General features: G+C 64.2%; 1 protein-coding gene across 1 annotated transcript in view; it reads left to right on the top strand.

Moving 5' to 3' along the window:
- Positions 1–1,801, top strand: part of DPYSL3 (dihydropyrimidinase-like 3) — a 13,632-nt gene that overhangs the window by 6,865 nt on the left and 4,966 nt on the right. The window contains exon 7 of the mRNA XM_010180107.1: positions 621–815. Coding sequence (XP_010178409.1) covers positions 621–815 — 195 coding nt within the window. The remainder of the gene's footprint in view (positions 1–620; positions 816–1,801) is intronic.

The raw sequence follows: 1,801 nt of genomic DNA, 5'->3' as shown, positions 1-1,801 counted from the left end.
TTGTCAGGGGGCGGGGGGCCAGCAGCCGTGGGGCAGGACAGCCGGACCCTGTGTGAGCAGCCTGCGGGCGCATGGCTTGTCACACCGGGGCGGGGGGACGTTTGGTTGAACCGAATGCAACCACGGGGCAGCGAGGGGTCCTAGGGCAGAGCTTCGCTGCCCAGCAGCCGTGGGGCAGGACAGCCGGACCCTGTGTGAGCAGCCTGCGGGCGCATGGCTTGTCACACCGGGGCGGGGGGACGTTTGGTTGAACCGAATGCAACCACGGGGCAGCGAGGGGTCCTAGGGCAGAGCTTCGCTGCCGGACGCCCCAAGAGCCAGGCATGGGCAGGCCCCGGACGTCTCTGCCCGTCGGGAGAGCTGGAACCGGGCAGTGGAAAAACAGTAGACAGAGCTCGATGCCAGTCCCAGCATGGCCCTACAGCTCCTGTGGGCATCGCGTGGCCATAGCCCAGGGGCCCTGGGGACATGAAGCTTCCCTGTTGGGTCTCTGATTAACCTGCCCTTGGGGACCCGGGTAAGAGCGAGGGCAGGGGTGCCGGCAGCAGCCTGAGGTGTGCGAGGAGCAGGGCTCTCCCACCCCGTGCCCCTCTGCAGCCACTCACCGCTCTCTCTTCCAGCTGGAGGCAGAAGCCGTCTTCCGGGCCATCACCATCGCCAGCCAGACCAACTGTCCCCTCTACGTGACAAAGGTGATGAGCAAGAGCGCTGCTGACCTCATCTCGCAGGCCAGGAAAAAGGGTGAGTGGTCACAGCCTCACTGCTGCCCCTGCGACCCGGGACAGCCGAATTCAGTGGTCCCCGTGCCCTCCTGGCTGCTTTGCCAAGGCCACCACAGTGCCTTGAGAGCAGCCAGCGCTTCCCCTGCTGCTGGGCAGGGGTTAGCTCGGGAATTGACCTGACTGGTGAGGGACGCGGGGACACGGCACTGGGACACGGAGCCACCTCCTGTTGTCACTTTGGGTAACACCAACGTGGGTGTCAGGGAGGAGCAGTGCTTTGAACACCAAAGCTTGTGGCTGTGAAGGGCTCCCTTTGAGGACACTCGTCCAGTCCATGTGCAGTGGCTAGAGCTGCTGCATGTGGCCCTGGCCTCCCTTTGTGGTGCTGCCCCTCGGGGGGGCCTGGGCGCCTTTTGAGGCACCTGGGTGCTCCATCTGTCACTGGTGGTGGAGCAGCAGGGCTGCAGGATGGTCCTGGTTCATGGACCAGGCTGGGTGACCGGTGGGTGCCTGTGGTTATCACAGCTTCTCAGTCCCCGTCCTAATTTATCAGCGTGACAAGCCCTGCTCTGCAGAAAGCCCTTGGCCAGCAGCTGCTGCCCCCTCCCCTGGCTGTCCCTGAGTCGGGCACCAGAGGTGAGGGGGAGCAGGACAGGGCGATGAGCTGCCAGCGCTTTGGTGGCCCGTGGTAAATATTTACAAGGGATAAAGGAGTAAGAATGCACAGGAGATGATGGTGAAGGACACTGAGCAGCTTGGTCATCGGCCTGGCGTGGGTTTGGTGCCTGCCCTGTTGTGGTGCCTGCCCTGCTGGGCTCTGCCATTTCTTATGGAAGTGCCTGGCCCCTGCCAGCTGTGCCTGTGCTGCTGCTCAGCTCCGAGACGTGGCTGTTGCTTTTGGGCTGAACACACCCCCGCTGCGGTGCAGGGACACCAGTGCTTGCAGGAGGGGGCCGGGGCCGGGGCAGGGAGGCTGGGAAGCAGTCGTCTGCCAGACCAGGAGCCAGGTTGCCAGCGTTGTTCATCTGTGGTGTCCTCTGGGGACCGTGCCTTTGCACCGTGCTCACCCCAGCCTCACT

This window comes from Mesitornis unicolor, unplaced genomic scaffold (genome assembly GCF_000695765.1).
Source record: "Mesitornis unicolor isolate BGI_N332 unplaced genomic scaffold, ASM69576v1 scaffold28332, whole genome shotgun sequence".
NCBI classification, from domain to species: Eukaryota; Metazoa; Chordata; class Aves; order Mesitornithiformes; family Mesitornithidae; genus Mesitornis; species Mesitornis unicolor.
This window is presented reverse-complemented; position numbering and strand designations above follow the sequence as displayed.